The sequence below is a fragment of the Loxodonta africana genome, chromosome 23, assembly GCF_030014295.1.
Source record: "Loxodonta africana isolate mLoxAfr1 chromosome 23, mLoxAfr1.hap2, whole genome shotgun sequence".
Taxonomy (NCBI): Eukaryota; Metazoa; Chordata; class Mammalia; order Proboscidea; family Elephantidae; genus Loxodonta; species Loxodonta africana.
Genome location: NC_087364.1, coordinates 17,014,421 through 17,032,028, shown reverse-complemented (window position 1 = coordinate 17,032,028; position 17,608 = coordinate 17,014,421). Strand labels below are relative to the sequence as shown.

The window sequence follows — 17,608 nt, the reverse complement described above, 5'->3', positions numbered from 1 at the left end:
GGAAACCCTGGTGGCGTAGTGGTTAAGTGCTACGGCTGCTAACCAAGAGGTTGACAGTTCAAATCCACCAGGTGCTCCTTTGAAACTCTATGGGGCAGTTCTACTCTGTCCTATAGGGTCACTGTGAGTCAGAATCGACTCGACGGCAGTGGGTTAAGTAGACTACAAGTCCAAATTCAGGGCGTTGGCTCCAGGCGGAGGCTTTCTCTCTCTGTCAGCTCTGGAGGAAGTCCTCATCCTCAATCTTCTCCTGGTCAAGGAGCTTCTCAGGTGCAGGGACTCAGGGTCCAAAGGAGGAGCTTTGCTCCTGGTGCTGTTTTCTTGGTCAGATGAGGCCCTCAACTCTCTGCTTGCTTCCCTTTCATCTCTGGAGAGATAAAAGGTAGTACAGGCCATACCCCAGAGAAACTCCCTTTACCTTGATTCAGGGAGGTGACCTGAGTAAGGGTGGTGTTACAATCCTACCCTAATCCTCTTAACATAAAATTACAATCACAAAATGGAGGACAACCACACAATACTGGGAATCATGGCCTAACCAAGTTGACACATATTTTGGGGGGGGGGGGGGGACACAATTTAATTCAAGACAATCACTAATCCATTTTTTACACATATGGCATGAGGTATGGGTCCAACTTCATTCTTTCACAGGTGGAGATCCAATCATCTCAGTATCATTTGTTGTAGAGACTGTTCTTTTGTCACTGAATGGATCTGGCACCCTTATCAAAAATCAATTGGCCATAGACGTATGAGTTTATTTCTGGATTTTCAACTCTATTCCATTCATCTATATGTTTATCCTTATACCAATATCACACTGTTTTGACTACTATGGCTTTGGAATACAATTTAAAACCAGGGAACTGTGAATCCTCCTACTTTGCTCTTTTTTCCAAGATTGCTTTGAGTATTTGGGTAATTCCATAGGAATTTGAGGGTCAGCTTTTCTACTTCTGCAATAAAGATTACTTTGGGTAGAAATGACGTCTTAAGAATATCGTCTCTCAATCCATGAATACAAGGTGTGTTTCCATTTGCTCAATTAAACGAACCAGTTGCTGTCGAGTCAATTCTGACTCACGGCGGTCCCGCGTGTCAGCGTAACACTATACCCCGCAGGGTCTTCAACTGCTGATTTTCCAGGAGATCACCGGGACTTTCTTCTAAGGTGTCTCTGGGTTGACTTGAACCTCCAACCTTTCAGTTAGCAGCCAAGCTGGTAACGGTTTGCACCATCCTGGGACACCTTTCCATTTACTTAGATCTCTTTTAATTTCTTTCAGCAATGTTTTATTGTTCTCAGTGCAAAGGTCTTTCACTTTCTTGGTTACATTTATCCCTAGGTATTTTATTCATTTAGATGCTATTGCAAAAGGGTTGGTTTCCATAATTTCCTTATGGGATGGTTTGTTGCTGCTGTAGAGAAAGGCTGAGTAGAGAAACACACTGATTTCTCTTTTGATGCTGGACTCTGCAGCCTTGCTGAATTTGCTTATTAGCTGTGCTGTTGTTGCTGGTGGCATTCACGTTGATTCCAACTCACGGCAGCCTCATGTGTTACAGATCTGAATTGCCTCACAGGGTTTTCTTGGCTGTAATCCTAACGGAAGCAGATCGCCAGGCCTATCTTCCACAGTACCGCTGGGTGAGTTCTAACTGCCAACCCTTAGGTTAGCAGTGGAGTGCACACAATTTGCACTATTTAGGGACCTCTTATTAGCTCTAGTAGGAAACCCTGGTAGTATAGTGGTTAAGAGCTACGGCTGCTAACCAAAAGGTCGGCAGTTCGAATCCACCAGGCGCTCCTTGGAAACCGTATGGAGCAGTTCTACTCTGTCCTATAGAGTCGCTACGAGCTGGAATCGACTCAACAGCAGCAGGTTTTTGGTTTGGTTTTATTAGCTCTAGTAGTCTTCTTGCGGGTTCTTTGGGATTTTCCGTATATAGTATCACGTCATCTGTGAATAGAGAGTTTTACTACTTCTTTTCCCGTTTGGATGCTTTTTATTTCTTTTCCTTCCTAACTGCTCTGGCTAGAGCTTCGAATATAGTGTTGAATAGCAATAGTGAAAGCTGGCATCCCTGTCTTGTTCCTGGTGTTAGGGAAAAATGTTCAGTCTTTCACCACTGAGTATGATGTTAGCTGTGGATTTTTAATAAATGCCCTTTACCACACTGAGGAATTTCCCTTCTATTCCTTGTTTTTGATGACAGACTCTGAGATATGATACCAAAAGGAAAAGGAGCAAGAGAAAAAAATAAACAAATTCATCAAAATTAAAAATTTCTATGCATCAGGGATATTACCAAGAAACTGGAAAGACAACCTACAGAATGGGAGAAAATATTTAGAAACCATGTATCAGAGATGGGTTTAATATCCAGAATATACATATGTGGTGGATTAATTACTTTTGTGTGTGGCCTTTGCAGCCATGGTCTTGTAACTCCCACCCAGGTGATTGTGTGGTAGGGTAATTGTGACTCTACCAAGGGGTTAGTCAGTTTTGCCTTAAAAGAGAGCCAATTCCAGAACAAAGAGAGCCCACCACCACCACCAAAGGAGGAGATATGCACAAGAGTGACCCGAGGAAACAGTGCAGTGGGCCTCCCGGCCCACGGAGGGAGAAAGCTGAGTGCCTTTGGGCAGAGACTGAGGGCCAGGGTGAAGTCTATGCCTGATACAAATTAGGGACTTGCCAGCCTCCACAACCACGTGAGCCATTTGCTATATATGGTTCGTGAGTTCTGTGAGAAGTTGCAGGGAATTAGGGAACCCAGGAGGGAAAGTACTAAGGGGAGGGGGAGTGGTGGATGTTAGAGATGGCAGAGTGGCACAGCAGCTTGGAAAAGTTAGATATTTGTGAGACCTTCAACCTCACCTCATAGGAACCAGCTTTGTGCTGATCCTTATAAAAGAAATTATTCATTTAATATAGAACTCTTAAAACTCAACAATGAAAAAACTTATGACCCGATTTAAAAATGGGCAAAGAACTTGAACAGACATTTCTCCAAAGAAGATACACAAATGGCCAATAAATACATGAAAGGATGCTCAAGGTCATTAGTCATTAGAGAAATGCAATTCAAAGCCACAATTAGACACCACTTCACACCCACTAGCATGGCTGTTATCAAAAAAAAAAAAGGAAAATAACAAGTGTAGGCGAGGATGCAGAGAAATCCAAGCCTAAGTACATTTACCTAAAAAGTGGTTCCAGGCAGGTGACAACCCCAGGGCACCTGGCTGAAGCAAACACAGACCCTTCTCAGGAGTGATACCCCCGCTGAATAAGCCAAACATATGAATGACTGATTAAACCTTGCTGAAGAGACAGTCTCAATTTTACCACAAACGAAAGTCATCAGAAAGAAGAAACTGCAAGATTCCCAATAACTTCTGATAATAGAACTATCAGTTAGAGACTATAAATGTTTAACATGACTAAAACCATGAGAATCTGAAACAAAAGAAGCACAAGTCTTAAATAGTACAAATAAAAACAAATTCACACCTAGATAAGTCATAGTGAAACTGCTCGACACCGGACAAAAATAATTAGACTGATAATATTGGCCAGAAGGCAAACTACTACTATTACTAACATCATCTTCAAAGCACAGAAAAGATGGTATAGGCACGTGTATGGATCTCTTCCAGTCAGCTGGCCAGGTAGCTGCTTCCAAATTTCTTGGCATAAACGAGTTAGCACTTTGAGTGTTGCATCCGCTTGCTGAAACATCTCAATAGGTGCTCTGTCAGTTCCTAGAGTCTTGTTTTTCCCCAACGCCATCAGTGCAGGTTGGACTTCTTCCATCATACTATCAGTTCTTGATCATATACTACCTTCTGAAATGGCTGAACGCTGACCAATTCTTTTTGATACGGTGGCTCTGTGTATTCTCTCCATCTTCTTTTCATGCTTCCTGCATCATTCAATATTAATGTTTAGTCTCTACTCTTTGACCAAAACGGCTCACAAGGTCACAAATGATCTTCATGTTGCTAAAAATCCAATCCAACTCTCAGTATTCATCTTATCTGACCTATGGGCAGCATTTGATAAAGTTACTTAGCTCTTTAAACCTCAGTGTCTCCTTAGAAAATATAAGAATGATAATATTATTTTTACACAAACAACACACGTCACACTTTTTTGCCAACCACGCAACCCCCTCATGCATATTTTTCTAGGCATCCTATGCACATTATATGTGTGGGTACATTATTTGTGAAAAAATACAGTAACAGTACCTATCTAGAGGGTGGTTGTAAAGATTAAATAAGAAATAAACTACAAGTTTATTAGCACAGCACCTGGTTCACAGTTAAGAACTCGATAAACATCTTTATTACTGTGGTCAGTCAGCACTTCTAGTCATTTTCTACCCATAGTCTAACATACAGCCCAGCCCAGACTCCAGAAACAGCAATTTGGAAGATGCAACTCTAGAATGTTAAGAAAAATAGTACAATCTCAGCCTGCCAATTGTGTTAGGCAAATAATCTATTCCACATGTAAAGACCAACCTTAAAATTTCCTTCTTGGGATTAGTTAATGATTCCTAAATTTAAAAAAACCTACCGCCGTCGAGTAGATTCTGACTCATAGCAACCCTATACCTACCACTAATCCTAACCGCTCTCAAACTCTGGTTCTCATTTCCAATTCCTGCTCGACAACTTTATCTAGATGTTTAATTATCTGCTCCAATTTTTCTCCTGATCCCTGTATCTAATTAACACTAAATCCAGTCCATTCTACTGCAGTCATGGCTCTTACACCCATTTACTCACCATATGCTCCACAAGGGCAGGGGCCATGTCTGTTTCTGCACTCTACTGCTTTTTTCTGCTTTTCTTCCTAAGACTTCAAAGCAATTTTACAAAGCAATCTCATTACGGTATTCATTTTAAAGAGGAGAAAACGAGGCACAGAGAAGTAAGAGGACGACCACTCAATTAGGAGTGGAAGTGATACAACTACTTGCTTTCCTACTTTATAGTCCCAGCAAAATAACTGAGCCAGAGCCTCAGGTGAAACACCTGTACAGATGAGACAATTTACCTGAATAGATGATAGTTTACTCTCTATCAGTATTTGACTTTGGCCTTGATTTATCAACAAAACAACAACAAAAAAGACCCGTTGCCATCAAGTGGATTCCGACTCATAGCAATCCTACAGGACAGAGTAGAGCTGCCCTGTAGGGTTTCCAAGGGGCACCTGGTGGATCCGAACTGCTGACCTTTTGGTTAGCAGCCAAACTCTTTAACCACTATCCCACCAGGGTTTCCTTATCAAAAGAAGCTTTTATTAATTGTTCTTTTTCAGTGCAAATTGGGAGGTAAATGCTACCAGTTACTTAACCTATTTGGGTACCAAAAGAAACATAAGGCAACAACTTTAACACCAAGTCAAAAAGATTTCCTCTTGCTGAAATTCTACAAAATAGCACTAAAAAAAACCCCACTGTCATCAAGTCGATTCCAACTCATAGTGACCCTATAAGACAGACTAGAACTGCCACATAGAGTTTTGAAGGAGCGTCTGGTGGGTTTGAACTGCCGACCTTTTGGTTAGCAGCCACAGCACTTAACCACTGTGCCACCAGGACAATCAATCTTCTTGTTCCCATGTCCACAAAAGACATTATGCTGTTTCCTTCAGTTCCAGCTGAAACTGCATTAACAAGTTTACTAGACTTCTAATCTACCGTACAGAACAAGCTAAATGATTAATTTCAGGCTTGTATACCCTCAAAAATAAAGGTGCAACTTAAAAAGACCAAACAAATTTATGTTTTAAGTTGAATAAAGAGTTTACGGAACATATGCTAAGTGAAATACTGCTCTAATATTTAAAAAAAAAAAAAAAAACCCATTGCCATCAAGTCGATTCCAACTCAAAGCGACCCTTTAAGACAGAAAAGAATTGTCCCCCGTAGGATTTCCAAGGAGGGCCTGGTGGATTTGAACTGCCGACCTTTTGGTGAGCAGCCGTAGCTCTTAACCAATATGCCACTGGGGTTTCCGCCCTAATATACAAAACCTTAATTTCATGATTTCCGGTCTCACTGAGAAAGGCCATTTAAAAAACAGCTGCATTAATAGAAAATGTGTTTAATAACCAACACATACAATATTATAAAATCACTTTAACATAATAAACCTCTTAACACGGGACAATAAGAACAACCCGGAGGTTTCATGTCTTCAGAGCTTAATTCTAGTACTGCCACCAACTCTGATCATGAGCCTGCTTTTGTAGCTCAATTTCCTCACCTTTAAAGCAGTGAATCTAATTCATTTCAGAAGATTGTTTCGATTTACACGAGCAGCTGCTGCTGATTTAAAACATGACGATGATTAAACCGGGCAGAAGCACCACAATGGAATCGAAACTTCAAACACTGTGGCAAAACCACTGTCGGAAAACCACAGTATAAGGATTATCTTGGTAACAGGGATGGAGAAGAAGTTTGGTCTTCAAGTCCAGGAAGTGAAAAGGACACAACCGCAAATAGGGTAACAAATTAGTGGCTAAATGTCAAACACATCAGATGCATCTCTGAAATGTTTTGTGCAAAACAAGGTAAAGTAAATCATATTTTCCTACTGACTTATAATTTCAGGGTGGTGTTCCCATACAGAAAATTTTTTTTAATTACTCTTAAAACACCAATATTTTTTCATTACGCATTTTTAGTTTCTTTATTCTCCCATCACCTCTAATAAGAATTTAATCGAGTGGATAATGAATGCATATATCATAGATTAGAACATATAGATGTATATAGATGTATTCAAAATACAGGCACAGAGACTACTGAGTACATGTCAGAAAGTAACATAACAGAGCAGAGACAAATAAGAGCTCTAGAGTTGAAAAGGCTTGGGTTCAGTTTGTGACCAGGCCACTTTCCTGTTGAGAAGACTTTGGGAAAGTAACTTCAATTTCGTAAGTTTCAACTTCGTCAGCTACGAATGAGGTTGATGTCTTAGTTATTTAGTGCTGCTTTAACAGAAATACCACAAGTGGATGGCTTTAAAAAACAAGTTTATTCTCTCACAGTCTAGTAGGCTAGAAGACCAAATTAAGGGCACCACCTCTGAGGAAAGGCTTTCTCTCTCTGTCAGCTCTGGGGGAAGGTTCTTATCATCAATCTTCCCCTGGGCTAGGAGCTACTCAGTACTGGGACCCTGGGTCCAAAGGACGTGCTCTGCTCCTGGCACTACTTTCTTGGTGGTATGAGGTTTCCCTGTCTCTCTGCTCATTTTTCTCTTTTCTGTCTCAAAAGAGATTGACTCAAGATACAACTCAATCTTGTAGATTTAGTCCTGCCGTATTAGCATGTTGTTGTTCTTAGGTGCACTTGAGTCAGTTCCGACTCATGGTGACCCTATGCACAACAGAACGAAACACTGCCCTGTCCCGAGCCATCCTTACAATCATTGTTATGCTTGAGCTCATTGCTACAGCCACTGTGTCAATCCACCTCATAGAGGGTCTTCCTCTTTTCCACTGACGCTGTACTCTGCCAAGCATGATGTCCTTCTCCAGGGACTGATCCCTCCTGACAACATGTCCAAAGTACACAAGATGCAGTCTCGCCATCCTTGCTTCTAAGGAGCATTCTGGTTGTACTTCTTCCAAGACAGATCTGTTCGTTCTTCTGGCAGTCCATGGTATATTCAATATTCTTCACTGACAACACAATTCAAAGGCGTCATTTCTTTTTCGGTCTTCCTCATTCATTGTCCAGCTTTCACATGCATATGATGTGACTGAAAATACCATGGCTTGGGTCAGATGCACCTTAGTCTTCAAGGTGACATCTTTGCTCTTCAACACTTTAAAGAGGTCCTTTGCAACAGATTTACCCAATGAAATGTGTCTTTTGATTTCTTGACTGCTGTTTCCATGGCTGTTGATTGTGGATCCAAGTAAAATGAAATCCTTGACAACTTCAATCTTTTCTCCGATCATCATGATGTTGCTCATTGGTCCAGTTGTGAGGATTTTTGTTTTCTTTATGTTGAGGTGTAATCCATACTGAAGGCTGTGGTCTTTGATCTTCATTAGTACGTGCTTCAAGTCCTTTTCACTTTCAGCAAGCAAGGTTTTTGTCATCTGCATAACGCAGGTTGTTCACGAGTCTTCCTCCAATCCTGATACCCCGTTCTTCTTCATGTAGTCCAGCTTCTCGGATTATTTGCTCAGCATACAGATTGAATAGGTATGGTGAAAGAATACAACCCTGAGCACACCTTTCCTGACTTTAAACCAATCAGCATCCCCTTGTTCTGTCTGAACAACTGCCTCTTGATCTATGTAAAGGTTCCTCATGAGTGCACTTAAGTGTTCTGGAATTCCCATTCTTCACAATCTTATCCATAATTTGTTATGATCCACACAGTCGAATGCCTTTGCATAGTCAATAAAACACAAGTACACATCCTTCTGGTATTCTCTGCTTTCAGCCAGGATCCATCTGACATCATCAATGATATCCCTGGTTCCGTGTCCTCTTCTGAAACCAGCCTGATTTTCTGGCAGTTCCCTGTCAATATACTGCTGTAGCCGTTTTTGAATGATCCTCAGCAAAATTTTGCTTGCGTGTGATATTAATGATATTGTTCTATAATTTCCACATTCGGTTAGATCACCTTTCTTGGGAATAGGCATAAATATGGATCTCTTCCAGTCAGTTGGCTAGGAAGCTGTCTTCCATATTTCTTGGCATAGACGAGTGAGCACCGCCGGCGCTGCATCTGTTTGTTGAAACATCTCAATTGATATTCCATCAATTCCTGGAGCCTTGTTTTTTGCCAATGCCTTCAGAGCAGCTTGGACTTCTTCCTTCAGTACCATCAGTTCCTGATCATATGCCACCTCTTGAAATGGTTGAACATCGACTAATTCTTCTTGGTATAATGACTCTGTGAATTCCTTCCATCCTTCATTAACATAACTGCCTCTAATCCTGCCTCATTAACATCACTGAGGTAGGGTTTATAACACACAGGAAAATCACATCAGATGACAAAATGGTAGACAATGACACAATACTAGGAATCATGGCCTAGCCAAGTTGACACACACTTTGGGCGGACGCAATTCAATTCATAACAATTGATAATAATAAATTAGCAATAACAATATGCATATGCAATAGCACCATGTACTCCATGGGATCACTGGAGGTTTAAATAAAGATAATGCTTATAAATAATTATAATTTATTGTACCTTCCCTAAAAATCACAGCCAACTTCATGAGACTTGGGCATTTCAAATGCCATATTCTCTCAGCCAGATTTTACTCAAAGCTTTTCTGAAAACTAAGGGTTTACATATTTTCAAGGGGGAAATAAAATTCCTTGAGGAATTTTATGAATGAGGCTATCATCTTCTGTTATTTCTTCTTATTGACCCAAAGGAACATTGTAGCATTTTATTTCAGAGTTAACCATTAATTTTAATTACTTATTTCATGCCAGTTACTTTCTCAGATATTATATTCTCTTATTTCATTGTATGAAGTAAAAATCCCCAATTTGCAGGTAGTGAAACTGATGTTTAGAGAGAATAAAGAACTTGCTCAAGATCATAAGACAAGTAGAATTCAAACTCAGATCTTTGGAGTCAAGTCATGGGTTTTTCCAGTAAACCAACAAGTATCTAAGGACTAGCTTCGGTGGCTCCAACCTACCAGCCACTCCATGGGAGAAAGACCTGGCGATCTGCTCCCATAGAGATTACAGCCAAGAAAACCCTACAGAGCAGTTCTACTCTGTAACAGAGTAGGGGTTGCCATGAGTCAGAATCAACTCCATGACAATGGGTTGGTTTGTATGTTTTAATCTTCACCACTCAGTACCTCTAGGAGAGATATCTCTGGGTTTTTCCATGACCTGGAAAAGAAACAGAATTTGTAAAAAGGGGGAAAATACTATATAACTCTAGCATCCCCTAACTTTTAGCCCTGAATTTATAATCTCCCTGTTCACTTATTTTATTATCATGTCAGCCCTGCACACATTCTGTGTTACAAACCAGTGTAAAGTTGAGTTCATTAACATTTGTCTTACACATATGTCACCAAAACATTATTACTTCATGAAGGACCTATTGCTTGGCTTATGTAAAGATTTTATTTAAAAAGTTTAAAACTACTAATCGCACGCTATTACTCAAGATATTAAAGAGAATTCCTTCACTAGTAGAACGTTGTGAAGTTGTTGGGAATTTTCTTATTGATGTTGATGATAATAAATGTGAAATTGGAATTTTTTTTTCCAAATAATATACAGTTTTTGATTTGTTTTTATTAAGGATGTCTGATTCCCAGGCCAAGGGTCGGGGTAGAATACATAAAATGGCTATATACAAGGGAAACTTTTTTTTTAGTATAAACAAAGCAGGGTCACAGACATACACTCTGGTTCAGTTGTTTTTCAGTTTTATTAAGAATAAGAATTCAAAAGCAATTATAAAAATAAATCAGATCTACGTTATGAGCAGTAAAAAGAGGACAAAGGAAAAGAAAGAACTGAAGTGGTATTTCTCTAATGAAGAGAAGCTGCCAGGTAAGCACTCATCAGTGCAAAACTACCATCTACATTTTTCATTCAGTTTGAGCTTCAAATATCAAAGTTATTGTCTGTGGCCACCGCTTTTTAAAATACATCATGGTGCTCTAGCAATTCAAAACGGGTATTTCTTATACTAAAAGTTACTGTTGGTTTTAAGCTAGAAGTAAATTTCTGAGTTACTGACTTTTAAAAAAAATCCAAGCTGTTTTATTATACACATGTACGTACACAAAAATTTCAAGATGCTGATGGATCAAAATGCCATTATTTCACTTTTTTTCAGTGTTTACTTTCCAGAGCCAGTCCTGTGACTCTTGAAATGCTGCCTTTTGAGGGATAAAGGTTACCTTAACCCGTAATCCCTAAAAGTGGTTACAGCTGAAGAAAGCACTACATTGTCATAGACCTTAAAAACCATCATCATCTAGTGTTTTTGTAACAGGAACCACCAAATTATCTGTAATTCAGTGGAAAAAAGTCTTAAAGGGATAAATTAACCATTTTTCACAGTTCTCTAAATGTTTTTTATAAGCTTCAAGCAATCAACGAGCTAAACAGGATGGTCACAGTTACTGACCAAAGGGAAGCTTTTTTACTATGGTGCAACACTCTGGCCACAATACCACTTCACATCAGACTGAAGAGAAAGCCAGAAAGATCTAAACCCAGATCCCAGTCTAAGCTAACTTATCAGTCAGGCTCTCTGCAGGCCTTAGTCTCCTCACTGGTGAAATTAATCAAGTTATTCATTCAATGTTGGTTCGATGCTTAGGACTTGTCAAGCCCTGTGTTAGGCAATGGAAGTTTAAGTCAATAAAACCATGGTCCTTGCCTAATCTTGAAAAGCTCCTAATCTTGGGGAGAGATATCAATCTATGCAGCATGATAACTGCTATAAACAAACAGCTAGCCTGGGCAAACTGGAAAAGGCTGCAGAGGGAAAGGCTGCTGAGCTGAGCCATGAAGAATGCGTATGAGTTGCTCGGTTAAGAGATGGGGGCTAAGGGTACTCCTGGAAGAAAGAGCAGACTGTGCAAAGACAAGAAGACAGGAAAGAATAAACAGAGGGAGGTTTAATATAGATGACAAGTAGGCCGGGCACCAAAGAGAACTTGTGGGAGATAAACCTAGAGCCTTACGCGCCACACTAAGGAATCCACGCTTGCATCTTTAAGCAACAGTAAGCCATTTAATGTTGTCTCTAAGGTTCCTTCCAACTCCAGAAACTGGCTGTAGGACCAACCAGATGAACCCAATTTCTCCAGAATTCCATTTAAAGTTGTTGGAGTCTCAAAACTGTCCTCGTTTTGATGCTGTCATTATAAAACCTGGAAGACCTCTTTTAACAGACAATTTTTAGGACTAGCAGTAGATTAACCCTGTTACGACTACAGTAAAGAAGCATTCTCAAAGCAGATATATGACAGGAGATTAACTGAGCTTTATCAAACATATACTCAATGATACTCAATGTAAACTCAACCCATTGCCATCCAGTCACTTCTGACTCATAGCGACCCTATAGGACAGAGTAGAAACGTCCCATAGGGTTTCCAAGCCCGTAATCTTTACTGAAGCCGACTGCCACGTCTTTCTCCTGTGGAGTGGCTGGTGGATTTGAACCATTGACCTTTCAGTTACCAGCTGCACGCTTAACCATTGCGCCACCAGGGCTCCTTATGTAAACCTGTGGGTGTGAAAATTATAAACAGGTATATTTTATATGCCCTCCAAAATGCTTTTTCATTCTTGGTTCAAATAAGGCCTCGCTCTGAATATCCAGTAGCTTCAGAAGTACCTGAAGAGAACGCATCTCCTGCGTCTCACTCACCTGTGCTCTGCAGGGACAGGAGGTGGCCACACAGCAGGGTCTCTAAATGGCTCATCTTGACAGGACACAGGGAAATCTGGGGGCTTGTCCATTTTAAAGCTTTCTAAAGTGCTGACAATGCTTTTCACTTGCTCATATTCTTCCAATAGTTCCTGCCGAACCTTGAAAGACACGGCCTTTACGTCAGAAATGGTTTAAAGTTTATATAAATTGTGAATGATCAATTGCTATCTAGAGTGAAATTTGTCTTAGTGCCACTCAAAGTGTACAAAATGAATCATTCGAACAGTCAAAACACATTTCAACTATTTAAAGTAATATAGCTAGGAACGTGGGGATGGTTGGAAAAAAGACATAATTTTATAGCTTTTCAGAGGGAACAGAGTTATATATCTTTTCGTAATCCACCTCTATTTCTACCAAAGAATGTGGGGACCATTAACACAATTTAAAACAAGCAACTAAGTCAGTAACAAGATGACAAATTCCCAGAAATTTATATTATCTTAAGTCTGTTTAATATATTTGTGAATAAACCAAAAAAAAAAAAAAAAAAACCTGTTGCCACTGAGTCGATTCCAACTCATAGCGACCCTATAGGACAGAACAGAACTGTCCCATAGAGTTTCCAAGGAGCGCCTGGTGGATTTCAACTGCCAACCTTTTGGTTAGCAGCCGTAGCTCTTAACCACTACGCCACCAGGGTTTTGTAAATAGATTCCAGAAAACTGTCAGCCAAAATTTTCACCAGCATTTTCTATTACCAATATTACTGAATGTTAAATGCCTGCCATGGGCTTCCAAAAGCCTGAAGCAGTATAACACCATGGATGACACACTTCCAACTTCTCTTTAAATTCTCCTGCACCTAATACCCGGTTTCTTTCAAGTCCTGGGTAAAGTTTATTTTGAGCTCAAAAGCAAGAGTCTCCCTACATTCAAAATATAAATGTAACTGAAAACCTGCTCTATGCAAGTTCTTACGTCTTCAGACCCTGGGCCCAGACTAATTTTCAAAGGCAAACCAATAACAGATTGAAAATAACATTTACAAATTCATTTTAACAATAATATTTTTTTAAAAACCAGAAAGCACATTTCACGGTAAGGCAAAGCAAAAGAAGCTTTCCTTTAACTTTAGTAATAACTCAGAAATAACATAAAATAGCAGTTGCAGGAATAACAACAACCAAAATACCCATGTAAAATTTAACTGTTAATATACCCAATTACATACTATACTATACTAGGAGAAATGAAACCTAATGGAAAACACCAAAGAAATAACCGAAGAGAAATGCTTACTATCTAACACAATTAAGAATATGTCAAAAATATTTCTATGATTAACAAACACCCCTTCCTGTAACTGGTATGAAGGATAGGAGAAAAACAACTAAAAATTTTGGCTTGAGTTAGAGCGAGGATGTTGCTCTCAGTCAACATAATTTGGTAACACTTAGTTTGGAAAATAAGCCAAATTTTCCCTCAAAACTTAGTAAAACATCAACTCCAGACTTGTGGAAAAAGTAGAAGAAAAGCTTGAAAGACATTGGTACATAAAATGGAAACTTCAAAGAAATGCCTGACTTTGTACTTTTAATTTTAAAAGATTTTAAGGACAAATGAGGAAATTATAATTCAAGTTTTTATTAAGTGTGCCATTGTGTAATCAAGTTGTATAGTCTGGAGACAGAGCAAATATATTAGTGCTGTTTATTAAATCACTGACTCATTTGTATTTGTGAGGAGTCTTTCAAAAGATGAGGAAAATTTCTTACAGGAAAAGTTTTCTGAAATGGGTCAAAACTACATATAAAAATGAAGGCGGAAGAGGATGAATAAAAATAACTGATTATGGAAATAAAAAAATTAAAAATAGACTCCATTAGATTAGAGTATCTTCAAAATATGCCTCATGGAATATATTATCAAAACTATCAAACATATTAACTAAGCAAATTATCAGAAAATTATTCAGAGTACTTATTAAATACAGTTCAGTATTCAAATATGAACTATTTACAAAATCTCAAACTAATTTCCGGATTCCGGCCTCTCCAGTTAAGGCTGCTGCCCTCGGGCACCAATGACGTCGACGCGCTCTTACCTGTTGCCATTTGCCTTTGACAGCCGGGTCTCTGACTGACTGGCAATGTCTCTGGATCTGCTGTATCACCCCCTGGTAATAGACCATGGACGAGTCATAATTCCCCAGAAGCGCATATTCTCTTCCTTTCTTTGCATTGTCACAAATCTCAGCCAAATTCATCTTCTCTCAGAGACCTACACATAAAATACATAATGACTTTTTAACTTTTCCGCACTGACTTTAAAATATTTTATTATTCTTTAAAGTATCTGCTTAAAAATACCTTGAAAGTCAAAATGGTTATCTTACATTCTTCAAGGTTAGCTGAATGCATTTAATAATAGCGAGCAAGGTCCCCAATGCTGAAGATACAAAGGCGATCACAAAAGAACACCCAACAAGATAACAGGGAGAGAGGTCACACAGCTCTGAACTACTGGTTTGTGTTACAGGTACGTAAGCTGGACACTCATTTTCTTTGTTTATTTGTAATTACTCAAGCTTTGGTAATAGTAAAAATGATCTTGCTTTATATTTAATTCATTCTTAGAATCACAGATTTAAAATAAATACATGAATATCATGTTATCTTTTCCAGTGAGCTCAATTAAAGCTGCAGAAATTAGTTCACACTCAAACTTCTGGTCCCAAAAAAAAAAAAGGCATATTTAAAGAGCACATTTTGAAGGGTCAGTCTATAGTCTGTATGCAGTTTATATGCAGTTAATTGTCCTGTACAACTTAAATCTAAGGAAGAACCTTGTGAATTAAACAGTCTGAGCCCTTTTTTCCTCCTCAACCTGCAGTCTTTATGGTCCTGTCATTCTCTATAGCTTTTTGGCTGTGCAGTAACTACCTTTACCCCTCTCCTTGCTACAAGGTGATGGAAGAACAACCGACGAGCCTCTCTGCTTCCTACCAAAGCTCTCCAGCCTAGTAATTCTGGGTTTTCTTCCAGAATCATCCAAAGTTCATAAACAAAGATACTTTCCTCTTAAGACTACAAGAGTAGCAAGGGGAGAGATACAGGAGAGTAATATCCTGGGAAAGAGCCCAAGCTGCCCTACTTTCGTTTCTGGAACAGCAAACCAATGAACACACATAGTGGAGAAAATCAAAATACATCTCCATGCCTCCTGAAGGGATGAAATTGTTGATTTGGGTAGCCTGACTCTTCCTCTGAATCTCTTATCTGCTCTTCAGGGGCTCAAAAACTCTTCCTCAGAATTAACCAAACCTAGTTCTAGGCAGTTCAAATGACCCCAATACACTCTTGAAAGTAAAGCTCTTTGTTTCGGCATATTCTCTGCCTCTTCTCCCAATTGAGGTTCCTTGAAGGCAGTGTCTATATTTTATAAATATATGAGAATCACACAGAAACAAAGAGTACACTACTTTTACAAAGCAGGTAATTTCAGTGTTCAGTAAATCTATCCACAGAACACAGGATAACTATAGAAAGCAACTTCTTCATTAACACAAAATAATAAAGTCATAGTACATTGAACAAGCTGTAATTAATAAACCCAGCAAAAAGACGGTTGCTCCATAAATTATCTTTTCTGGTCATTGTGAAATGAAGGGCTTGAAAGCATGAATTCTGCTAATATGTGCAGGTACAAAACTACACGGAATATCTTGATTTACTGCAAAGCAAGGGTCAGTAAACTTTTTCTGTAAAGGGCCAGACAGTAAATATTTTAGGCTTTTGGGGCCAACAGCCAAAATTGAGAATATTATGTAGGTACTTATATATCAAGACAAACAGATTTCTACAATTTTTAGTGATGAAATTCAAAATACTGTAATAGTAGTAGTAATTCAGTACAATTTTTGTTATACAGGCCTACTGATGAGAAGAACGGAACTCCTGTTTAGGAGGTAACATTTCACTTAACTGGGGTTCAAGGTTAGAGTTTCCTACCATCAAAATCAGTCACAAGTGTTCATCTGTTAATGCTGATCTGAAAGATTACATGCATTTCATCTTTAGAAGTTTCTTTTCACCAGAAAACCAAAAACAAAGCCAAAAAACAAGCCTGTTGCTGTTGAGTAGATTCCAACCCATAGCGACCCTATAGGACAGAGGAGAACTGCCCCATAGAGCTTCTAAGGAGCACCTGGTGGATTCAAACTGCTGACCTTTTGGTTAGCAGCCATAGCTCTTAACCACTACACCACCAGGGTTTCCTTTCACCAGACAGGTACAGCCAAACACTGATATTAATTCATAAGCATACTATTTCAATTCAGTATACCCACTGCTTGAAAGGCATTTAAGGCGTTTATTCTTCTCTTGATACTTGGCTTTTAACATGTCATTACATTGCAGATTAATCACCTCCAACTGAAAGTTAGGTGAAAGTACCTCAACTGAACAGTTAACTGGACTTTGTAATATGGAAATTGCCCTTGGACTTCCATCAAAGTCTGGAAAATGTTGCTGAAACTACAGTTTGAGCTCAGAAGATTTATCCACTGCAAGCCTGGGTAGGAACGGAGATTTCACTTCTTTAACTTTTGACAGCACGAGAAGCTGTATAAATTAGCTTGACATTACTTGTGATTCAAATAACATTAGTTGTCACCAAAATGGCTTTACTGTGTATTAATCTTACATATAAGCATTGTCTTGTAATTTTAGGTTGAATTCATTAAGAAACATTATCAAGTCTGGCAAACGCTAATTTTCAAAGCTATTAAGTGTTGCGTAATAGTGGTTGAGAGCAATTCTTCTCATTTGGAAAAATTTCAATCTCAGCCCTGAGCTCAAAAAAAATTACAACAAAACTTTACAAATGCTAAGCCATTGAACCGCTTTGTGGTAGAACAATTAAGGCTACTCAGTTTCTATAGCTGACAAAAATTTATGGAACTGACAAGGGTTAAGTCCACAAGAGTGAATGAAGCTCACTACTGACACTACTGGTTCCACGTCACATGATAGATTCAAATATTCTCTGAAGTGCCTGCTGATAAATAAAACAATGAATATCAGCTTTAAACACCCTACATTTTCATAAGCTTTGTAAATTTGTGCAACTAACCTTTTTTCCTTTCCACACAAACATTTATCC

General features: G+C 38.9%; 1 protein-coding gene across 8 annotated transcripts in view; it reads right to left on the bottom strand.

Annotated features, from left to right (window-relative positions):
• Positions 1-17,608, bottom strand: part of KATNAL1 (katanin catalytic subunit A1 like 1) — a 106,676-nt gene that overhangs the window by 65,340 nt on the left and 23,728 nt on the right. For all 8 annotated transcript variants that reach the window (XM_064275285.1, XM_064275288.1, XM_003413958.4 and 5 more), the window contains 2 exons: positions 14,550-14,725; positions 12,440-12,600 (listed from right to left, as the gene is read on the bottom strand). In XM_064275285.1, coding sequence (XP_064131355.1) covers positions 12,440-12,600; positions 14,550-14,711 — 323 coding nt within the window. In that variant the 5' untranslated portion in view covers positions 14,712-14,725. The remainder of the gene's footprint in view (positions 1-12,439; positions 12,601-14,549; positions 14,726-17,608) is intronic.